The sequence below is a fragment of the Rhinopithecus bieti genome, unplaced genomic scaffold (genome assembly GCF_001698545.2).
Source record: "Rhinopithecus bieti isolate Rb0 unplaced genomic scaffold, ASM169854v2 scaffold_6708, whole genome shotgun sequence".
Classification (NCBI taxonomy): domain Eukaryota; kingdom Metazoa; phylum Chordata; class Mammalia; order Primates; family Cercopithecidae; genus Rhinopithecus; species Rhinopithecus bieti.
The window spans coordinates 4,695,381-4,711,410 of NW_016806329.1; the positions used below are offsets into that span (position 1 = coordinate 4,695,381).

General features: G+C 37.0%; 1 protein-coding gene across 1 annotated transcript in view; it reads right to left on the reverse strand.

Moving 5' to 3' along the window:
- The window catches only part of PDLIM5 (PDZ and LIM domain 5), a 215,879-nt gene that overhangs the window by 2,806 nt on the left and 197,043 nt on the right, over positions 1 to 16,030 (reverse strand). The window contains 3 exon segments of the mRNA XM_017875510.1: positions 3,050 to 3,098; positions 4,346 to 4,479; positions 7,248 to 7,428. Of these exon segments, the coding sequence (XP_017730999.1) occupies positions 3,050 to 3,098; positions 4,346 to 4,479; positions 7,248 to 7,428 (364 nt within the window).

The window sequence follows — 16,030 nt, forward strand, 5'->3', positions numbered from 1 at the left end:
TCAGGAGATGGTATAATATTTGGCTTGAAAGATATGTTTAGCACGTTTCAGGATTCCCTTGGTATAAATATTATTTATACAACCTAAAATTCTTGATTATAATTTTCCATGTAATACTTCTCACTTCTCACCAACTACTTAATTGCCTAAATACATATAAAGAACTGTTCTGGCCGGGCGTGGTTGCTCACGCCTGTAATCCCAGCACTTTGGGAGGCTGAGGTGGGCAGACCACGAGGTCAAGAGATCGAGACCATCCTGGCTAACATGGTGAAACCCCATCTCTACAAAAAATACAAAAATTAGCTGGGCGCGGTGGCGCATGCCTGTAGTCCCAGCTACTTGGGAGGCTGACGCATGAGAATCACTTAAATCCAGGAGGCGGAGGTTGCAGTGAGCCAAGATCGTGCCACTGCACTCTAGCCTCGTGACAAGAGTGAGACTCTGTCTCAAAGGAAAAAAAAAAAAAAAAAAAAAAAAAAAGAACTGTTTTGTGTCCAGTTATCAGTAGACAAGACTGTTCTGAAGAAATACAAAGGACTTCTAATAACTAGCAACAATAAGACTAATGAACAGAGATCAAAAACAAAATCTGATATTGGCAAACTTCATAGCGTATCTGACTTGGTCAAGGAAGAAAAAAGAAATGTTACAGGAAACTATCATGAACAAGTGCTATGACTGAGTTTCTAGCTAGACTGTATCACAACAATATTAGCCACAATTTATTTTGCTGTATTTTCCTTTCAATTTTATGACTTCATGTTGAAAACCCTTAGCCAGAAAAGACCATTTACTTGACATAGATTACAGTTACAAGAACACTAACAGGATTTCCTTCTAACGAAAGCAGTTTTGAAAAGATGTTTCTCTACTACTAAATTAGAATTTTCTTTTCTTTTTTTTTTTTTTTTCATTAGAGAGACAGGGTCTTGCTCTGTCACCCAGGCTTGAGTGTAGTGGTATGATCATAGTTCACCGCAGCCTCCACCTCCTGGGCTCAAGCCATCCTCCTGCCTCTGTCTCCCGAGTAGCTGAGACTACATGTACCAGCCACCAAGTCCAGCTAATTAAAAAAAAATTTTTTTTTTGTAGAGACAGGGTCTTGGTAGGCTGCCCCTGGTGGTTTTGAACTCATGGCCTCAAGTGATCCTCCTGCCTCATTTCCCAAAGAGCTGGGATTAAGGGCATTGAGTCACTGTGCCTGGCTCTAATTTTCTTTTCTTTTTTGTCTTTTTGAGACACAGTCTCACTCTCTCGCCCAGGCTGGAGTGTAGTGGCACAATCTCGGCTCACTGGAACCTCCACCTCTTGGGTTCAAGTGATTCTCCTGCCTCAGTCGGTCTTACAGGTGCCCACCACCACACCTGGCTAAATTTTTTGAATTTTTAGTAGAGACAGGGTGTCACCATGTTGCCCAGGCTGGTTGCCCTAATTTTCTTTTATGCAGCTCCTCTCACTACTGTGTTGACTCATGGTTCAGCCTTTGGCCTCTGACATTGCCAATCCAACCTCAGCTGGAGAGGAAGGCAGGCTATAATTTGCAACTTGATTAACCTTACTTAGCAATTGTCAATCTTTAGTATTCCTTAGCACCATTTGCTCAGCATAGATTCATGCAGTCTACTGTGTACCAGGCATTGTTCAAGGCACTGCAGGGGTACAGTGGTGAAGAAGACAGTTGAGGTTGCTTTCCTCATGGGGCTCATATTCTCATTGGAAAGAGGATGTCATAATTTATTGAATTTAAAAAATAAATGATAATAAATCATTTCAGAGTATGATAAGTACCACGAAGGAAAGAAAATAGTAATTTAATATAAAATAATTGGGGGTCACTACACTATTAAGGAAAATTAGAAAAGGCCTCTCTGAAGTGGTTAATAGTTGCAATGAAACGTGAATAAAGAGGAATCGCCACAGAAAAGCTGACGAAGAACATTCAAGTTAGAAGAAACAGTAAGCACAAAAGCTCCAAAGAAGGAAGGGTCTCGGCATGTTAAAAAAAAAGGCCCTGGGGCTGGCTATGGGTAGAATCTGGTGACAGAAGGTAAGGTGGGAGGAGATGAGGATGGGAAAACAGGCCCTCTTAGTGTAATTGGCCGGGCGCGGTGGCTCACGCCTGTAATCCTAGCACTTCAGGAGGCCGAGGCAGGTGGATCACTTGAGGTCAGGAGTTCTATACTACCCTGGCCAACATGGTGAAACCCCGTCTCTACTAAAAATACAAAAATATTAGCCGGGTGTGGTGGCAGGTGCCTGTAATCCCAGCTACTCGGGAGATGATGCAGAAGAATCACCTGAACCCGGGAGGCGAAGGTTGTAGTGAGCGGAGATCTAGCCACTGCACTCCAGCCTGGGTGACAGAGTGAGACTCCATCTCAAAAAAAAAAAAAAGTGTAATTTTTTTCTAGTGGAAGCCACTAAAGGGTTTAAGTTTGATCTAATTCACATTTCAAAAAATATTACTATAGCTGCTCTGTGCCTGCTGTTTGGAGGTTGGAAGAAAGGGGAGGGGCTATTCCATTTAGGTGCCAATTACAATGCCCAAAGGGTGAAAGCAAGTTAGGTTTAGTGACAGCTAAGATGGAGAGAAATAAATGAATATGATATACATTGGAGGTAGAGCTTCCAGGATTTACTATTTAGATTGGATAAGGAAAGAACAAGGGAAAAAGCAGAATCCAATACGGCCTGCAGGTTTTTGGATAGTGGACGGTGGGGTTATTTATTGAGATGGAGGAGACTGGGTTAAGAAATGGTTTGGGGTTAAAAGAAGAAAAGAACAAAACAGACCAAGTTCATTAGACGTGACATTTAAATAAATATTCAATAATGTTTTTCCTTTTCTATAATTATTTGGCTTTTAAAATATGACTTCAAATACATTAAATATGGTATTAAGGCTAGACTGTTTTGTGTTTTGGCTAGACAGGGGCTACCTGCCAGTTAGTCAAAATGTCTTCCAAAGCTGCTAAAACAAACAAATCAAACTAAAAACCAAACAAAAAAACCCAACTCCTTCTTCAGAAAAATTAAGTGGAATTACAAAATATGGAGTATTCTGGTTGAATCGAGGAAGGCAGCTTGTGGCCAACCTGTCCCAAAACAGCCCATGGGGTACTTCACTGGAATTTCTGGGGTTCCTGGGAGACAGTCTGGAATATATCCAGGTTGGTTCAAACTAAGAACTGAAAGGAAGATGAAAATAAGAGAATACCGAGTGGGCAAAGAAGGGCTGAATGATTACGGTACAGCTTCAACTTAGAAGCTGACTGCTCCTTTAACTCCATTATTCTGGAATAACCCCTTCTTTCAGCACAGAGCTTTGAATTGTGAGGTAGAATAACAATAAAAGTAGTGAGAATGCAGTGGTAGTGAATAGAGCATAATAAAGGAAACATGTTCTACATTTTGAAATGTGTATGTGGTAGTAATATCTAAGTAAGGGCAATATTAATAAATAAATGTTATTATAGTTCACTTACAGACTTTGGGAAGGAAAAGGAAACGTTCTGAGTTTGTGTGATAAGACAAATGTAGTAGATAGGTCCTTATAGCCCAGTTTATTAAAAATCATTTTCCAAGGGAAAAATCCAAGTCAGGATTACCTTCTCATTCAGTAAAAGTAAAAAAGGATCTCAAGTTTATTTTCAAGGCAGTTGTCTTAAAGGGCAAATCAATATCATATTCTAAAGTGGAACATTTCTGATGTTTACAAAATTCACTACTGGACTATAAGAAGTGGCCTTAAGGTACACGATTTAGTAGAATTTACATCCACAAATTATTGGGAATTCAAGCAAAATATTTTTCCTACTAAGTAATGCTTACATTCTCAATTCTAATAATAAAGTTATGAATATCTGTTTTGACAAAGTCACATTAAAAAGTCTATATAGGGCCGGGCACAGTAGCTAATGCCTGTAATCCCAGCACTTTGGGAGGCTGAGGCTGGTGGATCACCTGAGGTCAGGAGTTTGAGACCAGCCTGGCCCACATGATGGAACCCTATCTCTGTTAAAAATACAAAATTAGCTGGGCATGGTGGCACATGGCTGTATTCCCAGCTACTCGGGAGGCTGAGGCAGGAGAATTGCTTGAACCTGGGAGGTGGAAGCTGCAGTGAGCCGAGATTACGCCATTGCACTTCAGCCTGGGCAACAAGGGTAAGACTCTGTCTCAAAAGAAAAAAAAAACTACATAGTTTTTTCTATATGTTTAGAGTAACACTAAATGCTCCCAAAACAATTAAGAAAATAACTTTGCCTAATCTTTTCATGAGCTTTATAGTAATATAAGGGTTAATGCTTTACCTTTATTCAAAATTCAAGAAATAAATGGCTCCCTGATCTTACCAGTCTCACAGTAGGGTTCACCATCCTCCAAGTGAAAAACATTGTTCCGAATGGGCTTTCCACAGGCTACACACACAAAACAGGAAACATGCCAAGTTTGTTTCAAAGCATTGATGACTTCCTGTTACAGAAAGATAATTGGATGTAAAAAAAGATGACAATAAATACATAAATGTTTAATATCTGTACCAGTAAATCCCTGTAAAGCTAATCCAAAGTAGGCACACGTACTTCATTTTTGTCTTGAGCTTTCCCTCAAAGTAACAGGAGATACTTAAGAACAGACTCACAAATCATCTAAACGGATGCATGTTTAGATGTGTGTCCTTTACAAATGCCAATCAGTAAATTTAAACAACGATCACTATGTTATTTATACATTATATGTACAGTGAATAAGCATTTCATAAATGCTTCCTGCAAAACTTTCTGCTTCTTCTCAAAGGGTGTCAGGAAACATTAACTTACAAAGGTTTTATGGTATTATCTGCAAAAGTTCTGGGGGAAGGAGGAAGCATTTAAAAATTAAAACAAACCTATACTTTGGTGCCTTCTAGAAGCAATAATATTATATATAATATAACAATAAAACATAATGGGGCCGGGCACAGTGGCTCACACCTGCAATCCCAGCACTTTGGGAGGCCGAGGTGGGCGGATCACGAGGTCAGGAGATAGAGACCACCCTGGCTAACATGATAAAACCTCGTCTCTGCTAAAAATACAAAAAATTAGCTGGGCGTGGTGGCTGGCGCCTGTAGTCCCAGCTACTCGGGAGGCTGAGGCAGGAGAATAGCGTGAACCCGTGAGGTGGAGCTTGCAGTGAGCCGAGATCCAGCCACTGCACTCCAGCCTGGGCGATAGAGAAAGACGCAGTCTCAAAAAAAAAATAAATAAATAAAATAAAATGTATATAATTATATAAAATTATATATATATTATGCGTACATAATGTATATACATGTATACAATGTAATCAAATATAATAAAAATATAATGTAATCCAATCAGTTTACCATGTGTTTAGGCTTTTGGAAATCAGCTAATAAGATGGCACTAAGCACAGACTCGAATGTCTAAGACATTCTAGACAGCAATGGCCCAATGGTTAAATATACCAAGTTAAAAAGATTTGGGCCAGAAATTAATTAGTAAAAGATGTTTTGGGGTGTTGGTTTTACAAGAAATCATTTCTTTGTATTGAGAGACAGATGGAGCCATTAAAATAATTTCTGATGAATAGTGAATACTCTTTCATAATATTTATCACAAAAAAGAATATTATACATAAAGCACGGTTACAATTTTGTAAACAAGTTACTGATAAAGAGCAAACTGGAAAAAAACACATCATAAGGTTAACAGTAATTATCTGTGACTGGTAAATATTTAGGTCATTTAAATTTATTATTTAAATTTTTTATGTTTTCTAATTGTTCTTGCATGAACTACTTCCTTTTATAAAAAATATCAAAATAAAATGAAATAAAATAGAATTATTAGCCAAAGAAATTGTCATAGTTCACTACTGAAGGACAATGGGAAGAAACAGACATTTAGATCCAAAAAATTCACCATGAACATCTGTAGAAGATGTACATTGAATCAAACTATCTCCCAAGTCTTCCAGAATATTCTTCCCTTTCCATCCTTGAGGCAAGTCTTTAACAGGTAATCAAATAACTAAAAAACAATCTAGACAAGCTATCGCAGTTCTGGCCCATCTCCAAAGCAATGAGTATGAGATTTCCATTTCCTAGAACTTTATTTGGGTCTAAGACTCTAACTTCACTTTGTTTTATTATTCTAGCATTCACAGAATACCTGGATACACTAAAATCATATTAATGAATATTCTATTAATTATTTGTTATCATTTGGGAAGGTACAGTCTGAACCATTTCCACTTCTTTGTTCCCAACATATTATACAAATTAATAATCTAGAAATATTTCAGGTGGCATATATATAATTTTAAGTGTCTTCAACGTTTTAGACATATTTAAGGATATCCTAAGAGATATCTTAAGACTACTCAATAATTCATACTACCTATTCTCTCAATTAACAATAATTAGAGTTTCATTATCATATTTTCACATTGAGAGTATATTAGAGTTCAGCAGGGCCATTTCCAACTTTTGTGTGAAGCCACGTACTTTGGCTTCTTCTGAAATCAGATTCCAGCTCCTAGTCACCCATAAAGTATGCCTGGCCCTTACTTTTTCATTAGAAACCAGGTATTTCAGAGCAAGAAATTCATGTATTCACCATTATTTATTATGTACTGTCTCTGATTCCTAAATTACTCCTTTTTTTGCAAAAAAAGGAAAAAAAAATTTCCATCACATGTGTACTCTCATAAAACTGAGATTATATTTTTAAACATTATATGTATTCAAGAAAAATATATCATTTATAAACCTCATGTTTTATATATTTCATGAAATCAGTGTCCTGTGCTTGAACTCTGACAAGTGGGGGAAATACTGCTCTTATAAAAGCTATGGAATTTAATTTAAAACAGTGAAGGTGTCAATTCTGAGAACTCAGATGTGTGTGGTCCTATGCGACCTCTTCATTCCTGAGCAAACAGGCTCCTGTTGAGGAAGCACACCCACAGTAAATTATTTTTTCCCCACAGTGGCTAGACTTTCACCAGACAAGCCAGCACTCAGTGAGACAAAACCAAAGACAACCTAACCCCATGAGTCCGATGTATTTCCACAAAGGTCTATTTAGTTTTGCTGTACAATAATAAATAGTGATGAAAGCAGAGAAGGCATAAAGCAAGAAGAAAATAAAAAGTTAAAATGATAGAAGAGTTTCTTATCAAAAAATCGTTCTACTTTAAAACTCATTGAGAATAAAAACGTTTCCATTACTTACTCCAAGGATCTTCCTTTGGCATCGACCACATTCAGGAGCAAAGAATTTCTCATAGCACAGCTCACAATACAGGGCTCCTTTCTCCTCTACAAATCCAATGTAGGCCATTGTATTTTTGCAGTGAGCGCAGTTGAATTCTTCTGGGTGCCAAGATTTCCCCAGAGCCACTAAGAATGGTCCTCTGACAGAAGAAAAAGAGGCCAACTAAGTTTGAGAATAAAAGTTTCTAGGGTTAGCCTGGATAGGACCTCTTTTATGCAGTGTCCAACCAATTAAATACCTGCTCAATTTTCATTCTTAAGGACTGAACTCATGGGTGTTGGGTGTTGTAAATTCACAGTGGGACTCTGCATTGATGTGAAGAGAAAAGGGGAGAGGCGTACTTAAGGGATTCCTTCAAGAAAGGGCACTCCCCACCCTTTTTTCTGTCTAAGGGTATCTGGTGATATGTTTTATTGAGCTGAAATGAGGCAATCTGTCTGCACCACGGGTAGGATTGAGAATGAGGATGCTAACTGTGACTGACAGAACATGAGGCAACCAGAAAAAAATATATGATTTAGGCAGAGATGAGACTTTGACATTTCTATAAAAGAAACAAACAAAAATCTCAATTTGGTAAGTCAAAAGTGCTAAAAATAGTAGTAACTATTACCTGAGACAATTTTTCTTCCCCACAATCAATTTCTTTTCCCCACACATTCTTTCATATACTTATTTCTCAACTTTACTAAACATATCAAATCCTCACCCTCCAAAATGACTACAGAAAGTGTAAACTAGATATTATCGATTGTCTGAAACTACTCGGAAAAATTTCATTTCATTCAAATATGACTGATTTATTTCAAAAATTTAATTTTATTGCGGTAAGAACCCTTACAATGAGATCCACTCTCTTAACAGATTTTTAAGAGTACAATGTAGTATTGTTAATTATGGGCACAATGTTGTACAGCAGATCCCTAGAACTTATTCATCTTGCATAATTGAAATTTTATACCCACTGTGCACCAACTTCCCTCTTCCCCCTCCCCACAATGACTGATTTTTAACACACATTTGTATCAAGGTAACAAATGTTTGTAAAGAGATTATTTTTCCCCCATTAAATACTTTATGGTCATGAACTGATAAGATGGGCTTGGTTTACTTGGCAGGAATCCATTATGAAGCCTTATCTAGTCATGAAGCCTGCAGAGACTAACCATTCCAGCCTCTGCAACATACTTTTCAGTAGCTATATCACACTAATTTATATTCATAGAGCAGCTTTACCTCCAAGGCACTTTTACACTTATCTAATTTGTCCATGCAACATTCCTGTGAGATAGACCAGGACAGTTATTATGAATTCAGTTTAACAGATGGAGAAGCCAAGGTACAGAATGTTCACAAGATATGACAAATATCATAAAATCACTGACCAAGCCAAGGCTAGAAGCTGAATTTCCTGATTTCTAGTATGCCACTCTAGTCAACTGATATTCTGCCTTTGACCTCATTAACATCACTTATCATCCCTAAGCGACCGCATGGCAATTGTTAGTAAGCATCAGATACCAGACTTCTAGGCAGATTATTAGGAGAAGTCATAGCAATGAGTATCACAAAGTCAGAGCAGTTTTAAAATTCTGACAATAACATAAACCTTGCTATTCAATAATTATCTCCTACTGCAAATTCTTTGTCAACAGATTGATGTTTACTCAGAATCAGCACCTAATTCTGCAAGAGTCACAAAAGGAGAAAGGCTCTTGATGAGTGATTAAAAATTTTAAGTGGGGTGTAAGAGGGTATTTTCTAGCCCTACTTTTTGTTAACTTGTTTCTTATTAATAACATGATGCCATTTTGTATAAACTAGTATATATCATTCTCTTAAGTTTGAGATAGGCAGTTAATTATTATTATTTTTAAAACTTTAGGGTACCATAATTTTGTTATGACTAATAAGGAATGCCTTTGTTTACTAATTCCTGCCAGAAAATAAGGGCTAAAGATCACCGATTCTGTAATCGAATATATTACTTTTGGTAAGTGGTTGGTCATTTTTAACTGACTTATAAAATAACAATCCTACTCAACGAGTTCCTTCATCTGATTTTCTCAGGGTATGTTTGGCAAGTAGTTTATCAACAAAGATAAACCAGGAATCACACTGCTCAAAGCCAAAGTTTGATGAGTGTCCTGTGTTTTTCCACCAGGTGGGTAACTGGTTATATATGTATGAAAAATCTTCCAGGCTCAATTTACTGTGACCATAACACAGAGCATGGTAGAGCCTTGGGGTTTCATGCTACTCTCTAGGTGCACATTAAAACAGATTCAAAACCATTTACTAGGGTGAGTTTTTTTTTACTAGGGCACATCTTCAGCTCATCCATAAGGCTGAAGGACTCTTGAGGCTAGTATTCTTATTTGGCTTCTCAGTTTTCAAAGAAGTCAATTCAACTTCAAACTGCATTCTGTTAAAGCATAAGTGTTGGTATGTACCTGGAACAAAATGAAAAGCTCTGCTCCTGGAACATGTCTATCAATGCTATCAAATATTTGACAAAGTTCATCTGAGAAGAAAAAAAGACATTTAAGAATAACTGACCAAGAAAAATACATTCCATTTGCCAGATTTTCTAAAATATGTGCTAAATTCAAGTCAGATCATCAGAAAACTGGGTTCTGTGAATCACAGCATATTGGGCCTGGTGCACCCCACAGGATTATTCCTTTTATGAACAGTGCTTGATGTGATACATGAGCCTGTACTGATAGTTGTTACAGGACATAGCTCTATGAAATTCACCCTTGCTCTTCCTGCAAGTTGTTGCTGGAGTGTTGTTAGATCACCCAGCATCATTTTCACATGGACTCATTCAGAAAAATTCCTCTCTGATTTTTGTAGCAAGAACTATTATGCTTTTCTCCTCAGCAATAGTCTTATTTTTATCTTACTGTAAATTGCAAAACTGCCTTTCATTTTTGGTAGACTACTAGAAGGCCTAAAGTCAAATTTACAGTCCAACCAGAGGTAAGTGGGCAAGTCATTATTTTAGTATTGTCCAGTCTGGACATTAGCTTCATTTTTAATGAGCCTATCCATGAATTTAATTCTTTTTCCCCTTTTGTAATTTATAAGATTATCTTATATTTCACATACCTGTAAAAGTCTTTCTACAAACTTGCTGGGATAGAGTTCACTATAAATACATAAATTAAAACTATAGTCAATTAAAAGGATGACTTTAAAGTATTTCATTAGTTCTCTTCAAATAGCAAAAGGAATTTTAGACAGTAAAGAAATTCCCATTGCATCTTTAAAAAACAAGTTGAAAATGACGCTTGCTCCTGTCAGATCTGCTCTCTTAAACAAGCATGCTCAGGGCAACTACTGGCCTAACTTGATACTTCTTGGCTGTCCTGAAAGAGCATCTTTCCCCATCAATGCCCTTGAAATTAAGTATAGATTAAACAATAAAATGAAGCTTTTACATACAGCAAAGTGTTCTCTTCTCTGTGTCAGCAAAGACTCATTTAACAAATTCATTAACACAGGATTAACACTAAATAAGTTCTTCTTGTTCCAGGTAGGATTGGGTTTCCATTTGTGAACAGGAATGACAGACCTGGATAACTGCAAAGTGGAATTAAGTATTCAGCTATCTCTTCTAATACTCGATGTCCTGTGAGCCCTTACTAAGTACATGTTGACTGACAAATGGAGGGCAAGGAGGGATTTAAAGCATTTGGCTGGCTGACAGAGAAGAGCTATGGCATGAAACTTTTCACCCTGTTTATCTTCTGTGAGACCTATCCAAAAAGTGGGGGCAGCTGGGGAGAAGAAAGGAAAGGTAGGCAAGGATGCCAAGGAAGAGTTCAGAGAAAAAGGAAAGTTTACAAATACAAAGGTGAAAGGAACTCAGATTTCAACAGGCACAACCTAACTGGGATTTAGCTTCAAAATCCGATGCTTATATTTTGCTTGCCTTTGTTATTTAATTCTCACAATAACCCCAGTGATAGAAATTAACTTTTTCATACACATGCAGATGATGGAAACATCAGAGAAATCAGCCAACTTTCCTAAGATCATATGGATGACGAACTAACTGTAAAACTGGAATTTTTCAAAGCCCAACCACAACAGATTTTATTCGACTGAAAATTACTGTATCAGTAGAAGTCAAAAACAAAAGTTTCCCAAAGCTATAAAAAAAACTGACATGCTCAAGAATAAAAAAAGAATCTGATATTCTACTTAGTTAAATATACTAATACAAACGTACAAACCACTTTTATGTTTTTGTTTTGTTTTGTTTTGTTTTTGCCAACATTAGGAAGGGCCTGGCATGAGCAAAAGAACAACACAGCCACAGGAATAGAGTGAAATAGAAACAAGATAATTGGGAGAAACTGCACATATATACATTCACAAACATTTACACACAAAGACACAAGCAGGAAGAGAGTAAAAGAAAATTAAACACACAGTGACTATCGTCTTAGAATACTCAAAACTGCAGACATTAACAGTCCTTCCTAAAATTTGGAAACACTGTATTTGTCACTCTTAATTCTTCATTTCCAGTGGCTTATACCCAAACTTTCCAATTTGGAACATTAAAAAAATAATTCTTTCATTGAATGTCAACTTTAACTTTTGGTCCTTTAACATACTACTTTTAAAGCGTTGTGAGGCTACCTATAGTTTTATATCTGAAAGGCATAAATGACTTGCTCTTCAAAAATAAATGCACAGGTAACATCAGTTTAAACATAATAATGAATACAGAGAACAGGTTCTAAAGGAGGTAACCTTAATTGAAAATTTTTTAAAAGTCTACTGGAGACAACTACAGTTAATTCTTTTTATTGAGATTATTATAAAAATCTGCAAAGCAGGATAAATGTAATTCAATAATAAGACAAGTGAGATATAATTTCAAATTGGCAACACTAATATACACTCTACAAATATGTAAAAGTTCATCTATCAATTGAACAAAAATTTACTAAATGCAGTATGTGCTAGGCACTGTTCTAGAAACAGGAAATCTGGCAGGGAACAAAGCCAAAAAAAGCCCTGATTGCATGGAACTTACATGCTAACATAGGACAGGGAGATGACATAAGATAAATAAAATATATGGCATGTTAGATATTAAAGGCTGACAAGAAAAATAAAGCAGGGAGGGCAGAGAGGAAGATAGTATATGCGGTAAGTAGGGATGAAACCAGAGAATTTAAATAGGTGACCAGCAACACTCTGATATTTGAGTAAAGACCCTCTCCATGAGTGTGGGTAGAACCTGTGACCATGATGGGGTACCACTTCTGTGATTAGATAACTTTAAATGGCAAAAAGGATTTTGCAGATACAATTACATCCCCTAGGTTAGGCATGGTGGCTCACGCGTGTAATCCCAGCACTTTGGGAGGCTGAGACGGGTGGATCACTTGAGGCCAGGAGTTCGAGACCAGCCCGGCCAACATGGTAAAACCTCGTCTTTACCAAAAATACAAAAATTAGCCAGGCATGGTGGTGCGTGCCTGTGGTCTCAGCTATTCGGCAGGCTGAGGCAGGGGAATCGCTTGAACCCAGGAGGCGGAGGTTACAGTGAACGAAGATTGCGCCACTGCACTCCAGCATGGGCGACAGAGTGAGAATCTGTCTCAAAAAAACAAAAACAAAAAAACAAAACCAAAACCAAAAAAAATTACATCCCCTAATCAGTGGATATTGAGTTAATCAAAAGACCGATCATCCTGGATGGGCCTGACCTAATCAGGTAAGCCCTTAAAAGAAGTTAAGAAGCAACAGGAGAGGTTCTACTGCTGGCCCTGAGGAAGAAAGCAATTATGTTGTGAACTGTCTAAGGTGGTGACGGCCTATAAGGACGTCAGTCCCAGAGCTGCAAGGAACTGAATTTGCCCAACAACCTGAGTGAGCTTGGAAGAAGATCTGGATCTCTAGATGATAACTTCAGCTCAGCTGACACCATGATTTCAGCCTGGTGAGATTCTGAGCAGGGTACTCAGATAACCCATAGGCTCATGACACAGAAACTGTGAGATACTGGCTGGGCATGGAGGCTCATGCCTATAATCCCAGCATTTTGGGAGGCCAAGACGAGTGGATCACTTGAGTCCAGGAGTTTGAGGCCAGACTGGCTAATATGGTGAAACTCTGTCTCTACTAAAAATACAAAAATTAGCCAGGCATGGTGGTGCAGGCCTGTGGACTCAGCTATTGGGGAGGCTGAGGCAGGAGAATCCCTTGAACTTGGGAGGCGAAGGCTGTAGTGAGCTGAGATCCCGCCACTGCATTCCAGCCTGGGAAACACAGTGAGACTCGGCCTCACAACAAAAAACAAAAACCAAAAACCTGTGAGACACCTTAGTGTTATTTTTAGTGATTTGAGTCTTCTTTTTATTTTTTTCTTGGTAGTTTAGCCAATGTTTGTCAATTTTGTTGATCCTTCCAAGGAACCAAATTGTAGTTTCATTGATTTTTTTAAATTCTCGATTTCATTCATTTCTGCTGTAATCTTTGTTCTTGCCTTCCTTCTACGTTTTGGATTTAGTTTGATATTTTTCTAGAGTCTTAAGGTGGAAGGCAATGTTACTGATTTGAGATCATTCTTCCTTCTAAATGCAGACATTTGCCAGCTATCAATTTCCCTCTAACCACTGCTTTAGCTGCATTCAATAAGTTTTGGTATATTATATTTTCATTTTCATTCAGCTCAAAGTATTTTCTAGTTTCCCTTGTCATTTCTTTTCTGACCCATTGACAGTTTAAGGAGTGTGTTTTTTAATTTCTACATATTTGTGAATTTCCCATATTTTCTTCTGTTATTGATTTCTAATTTCATTCCATTCTGGTCAGAGAGCATACTTTGTATGACTTCAGTCCTTTTAAATTTATTGAAACTTGTTTTATGTTTTAACATATGGTCTATTCTGAAGAATGTTCCACATACACGTCAGAAGAATATATAATTCTGCTGGATTCTGCTGTTGCTGAGTGGAATGTTCTATAGATACCTGTTAAAGTCTACTTGGTATTTAGTGTTGTTCAAGTTTTCTAATTCTTTTTGCTATTCTGACTAGTCATCAATTATATCCATTAATTAATGTGGAGTGTTGAAGTTTCCAACCATTACTATTGAATTATATATATTACTCCCTTCCATTCTGACAGTTTTTATTTCACTTGATGCTGTTAGTAAATATATGTTTATAACTCACATTTTCTTGATGGATTGAACTTTTTATCATAAAATGTACTACTCTGTCTCTAGTAATTTTTTTTGTCTTAACATCGATTTTATCTGATATTAGTACAGTCATTCTAACTCTCTTACGATTACTATTTGCATAATTTTTTTTCTATACTTTCACTTGTAACATATTTGTATCTTTTATTTTAAACTGTGTCTCTTGCAGACAACTTATAGTTAGATCGTAATTTTATCTACCCTTTCACTCTCTCTTTTAGCTGGTGTGTGATTTATTTATGTTTAATGTAACCTACTGATAAAGTAGGATTTATTAGTGGCATTTTGCTATTCATTTTCTCTATGTTGTATGTCTTTTTTGTTCCCTTTCCTACATAAAAAAGTGAAAGAGGAATCAAAGTCATCAGCTAATAGTGAGGATGGGAAAGGAGATTTTAGAAGTTTGAGGAAAAAGAAGATGTGAAATGGGTTTTTTGGGGAAAGTGGGAAAGTAAGCATATTAGAGAAACAGCAGTCTTTCGTTACTATTAAGAATATACCCAGGGAAAAGAAGGAACATACCTGAGATTAGTAGTGATGAATTTAAAAGGAGACTGGTAAGTGTGATTGTGGGATTCCTTCCAGTCACACCCATCTGTTTGGGTGTGAGCATGGGGTATATAGCATGGTGCCAGTATGGTAACTTGTATAGAAGTTTTCAATGGACATTTGTTGTACAAAATATTGACTTGATTATGAATAGACTTCTGAACCTTACTGCTTTCCATTCTTTTCAAATAAAATAAATTGGTTTGTTGAAGTTGGATAATCCTCACCTCTCCTTTTTGCACCGATGTAATCCTAGATGTATCTCTATTCGACTTACCATATTAATTTGTTAGTTGATCTGCTTGTCTGTACTTTTGATTAGACTATAAACTGAATTAGTTTGCTAGGACTGCCTTAGCAAAGTACCACAGACTGGGTGACTTCAACAACAAGAATTTATTTTCTCACAGTTCTGGAAGCTAGAAGTTCAAGATCAAGATGTCAAGAGGGCCTCTCCCCTTAGTGTATAGATGGCCACCATCTCCATGTGTCTTCACATGGTCTTCCCTCAATATGTGTCAGTGTCTCAATTTCCTCTTATAATGACACCAGTTAAATTTAATTAAGGCCCACCCTACTGACCTCATTTTACCTCTTTAAAGACCAAATGCCCTCTTCAAATATAGTCCCATTCTGAGGTACTGGAATTTGGGATTTCAGCAAATGAATTTTGGGAAGACAATTCAGTTCATAACAGTAACCTTCTTAAGGAAAAAGAGCATGTCTTTGATTTCTGTGCCAGTGATACCTAAGGAGAGCGGCACACAAAATACTCAACGAATGTTGCTTATACTCCTATATTAGATGAGAAACTAGAAAAGTGAGCCCTAGGTCACCTATATGAGTTTACGATTACTTATATGCGGTACAAAATAATTTTAGAGGGGAGATGAGAATATTTAACTGTTCAACTTGTTTATTATCTATTTTCTTCTTTCTCATTCAAACACTATGAATA